Below are 2,264 nucleotides of genomic sequence, written 5' to 3'. Positions count from 1 at the left end.
AGTGGCTCGAACCAAGCGCTTGGTTATCCAAATCCATAATAAATTTCATCGAAAAAAAAAATTTGAAAAAAAAAATTTGAAAAAGTGATGAGAATCAGAGATATCATCGCTACTATACAAGTTATACTTTATTAACATACATGTATTATACACACAGTAGTAAACAGTGCAAAACAGACAGTAAACAGGCCTAACGCAGGCATTCAACACCCCGCGTAAACGATTTGTAACCGATCGATGATCGATTACGAAATTACAACCGATTGACAACACTACCAGCAGTCATGCAAACATTCGCTGGATACCCATCGCGCTAGCAGCGCCGGTAACGACGTTGATTACACTGTTACGCAGATACTGCAGTACTCGGAGCAGGACGCGGAGAACATGATCAGTCGGAATAACCTCGAGTGGACGAACAAGATGTTTGTGCAGCGCGGCGAGTGGGAGAAGAAGACGAAGGTGCTCGAGCGTGAGATGCACGAGCTGCACAACACGCACCAGCGGAAGCTGCAGGAGAACGTCGACATGAAGTGAGTTACACTAGTTCGTCTCCGCATTTCAGACCTGCCAATCCTTACGATTTGTTCGTATTCCTTACGAATTCCATGATGTTTCTACGAATGTACGATCAAACTGAAAAACTTTACGATTTTTTACGACTTGGGAAAATTAATGTTTTTTACATTGTGAGCCGAGAAATATCTGGCGATTGTGGGCGCAGCCATATTGGTTCACGCGTTCACGTTGTTCTCGCGTGATCTAGAGTTAGTCCCATCATTCATTGCGCGCATAACATACAAACAAAATGGCCGCCTGCTGCAAGAAAAGATAAGCCTTACTATTTTCATGGATCACAGGTTGGCAGGTCTGTCATTTGTTCGTCCCCTCAGTTGTTCGTCCAATCGGTTGTTTATAATTTTATTTATTGACTAAAGAGATGGCTGGTGTTTTCTGTGTATAAACAATAATCTCTTGTTTGTTGAGCTGTTTCTAAAACGTGTGGTGTCTTGTTTTTGTTACAGGGGCGTTGTGTCAGAGTACGAGACAACAATATCCCAATTGATCGGTTAGTATTGTCTTTAATAATCTCATGTAAACGTTGACCCGACAGTTGTAAATGCTCTAGCTATGATTTAATTGGTAGTGTGTATTTGATTGCCGAAGCGTAAGTTTCTTAATTGACCATAAAAATATAATGTTACCTTGCACCATAAGTGCAAAAAGGTTCCTCGCAATAATTTAGACATCGGATATCGGATTACATGTTTTGCGGCGTTAATACTTTATCGTGATATTTCCGACTGTCGGTTACCATGGTGATGCGTTCCGGATCGGTTGGTTTTGGGGGATGCTAGTGAGAGCTCGTGGTGAACATCTGTCCTGTGGTGTTCTCCAGCGGAAAAGGAACACAACAAATGCGAGGCTACGGAGAACAACTCTGAGCTGGTGGCAGAGAGAGACCAGGTGCTTGAGGACATGCAGAATGTCGAGAAGGCCTTCAGTGACCTTCACCGGCGATATGAGAAGGCCAAGGGCGTTGTGGAAGCCTTGAGAAAGGTAAGGTAGCAAGCGGGAAGCAAGAGTTAGCAGGTAGTTTAATTTCTTAAGCTACTATAGCAGCATACTATAGCAGATTGCTATACCTATAGCAGCCTGCTATAGCCGGCCGTTTAATTACTTAAGCATGTTAAGCCACTATAGCAGCTTGCTATAGCCGGTAGTTTAATTACTTAAGCATGTTAAGCCACTATAGCAGCTTGCTATAGCCGGTAGTTTAATTACTTAAGCATGTTAAGCCACTATAGCAGCTTGCTATAGCCGGTAGTTTAATAACTTAAGCATGTTAAGCCACTATAGCAGCTTGCTATAGCCGGTAGTTTAATTACTTAAGCATGTTAAACTACTATAGCAGCTTGCTATAGCCGGTAGTTTAATTACTTAAGCATGTTAAACTACTATAGCGGCTGACTATAGCAGGTAGTTTAATTACTGTCAGGGTTACGGACAGGTACCCCTGTAAAGGGCATTGCAACATGATTGCTCATCAAATCCAATCAAACTCATACTATTTAATAAAAGAGTTGTCTCTCTACGCTCTCGATGATAATGATAAAAAAACATTGCTATTTACGTGATGGCAAAAATTGTGAATTTATATATATACAGGGATGAGAATCTTCCGCGGTTCCGCGGAAATCCGCGGATTTCACAGTCCCAGGGTCGATTTTGTGAAACGTCTAAATCCGTTGAGAGAAAATTTT

At 41.8% G+C, this 2,264-nt stretch overlaps 1 protein-coding gene across 2 annotated transcripts in view; it reads left to right on the top strand.

Annotated features, from left to right (window-relative positions):
- The window catches only part of LOC106821226 (transforming acidic coiled-coil-containing protein 3-like), a 36,329-nt gene that overhangs the window by 26,803 nt on the left and 7,262 nt on the right, over positions 1-2,264 (top strand). For both annotated transcript variants that reach the window (XM_014825933.1, XM_014825934.1), the window contains 3 exons: positions 355-533; positions 1,026-1,069; positions 1,400-1,560. In XM_014825933.1, the coding sequence (XP_014681419.1) occupies positions 355-533; positions 1,026-1,069; positions 1,400-1,560 (384 nt within the window). The remainder of the gene's footprint in view (positions 1-354; positions 534-1,025; positions 1,070-1,399; positions 1,561-2,264) is intronic.

This window comes from Priapulus caudatus, unplaced genomic scaffold (assembly GCF_000485595.1).
Source record: "Priapulus caudatus unplaced genomic scaffold, Priapulus_caudatus-5.0.1 Scaffold64, whole genome shotgun sequence".
Lineage (NCBI taxonomy): Eukaryota > Metazoa > Priapulida > Priapulimorpha > Priapulimorphida > Priapulidae > Priapulus > Priapulus caudatus.
This window is presented reverse-complemented; position numbering and strand designations above follow the sequence as displayed.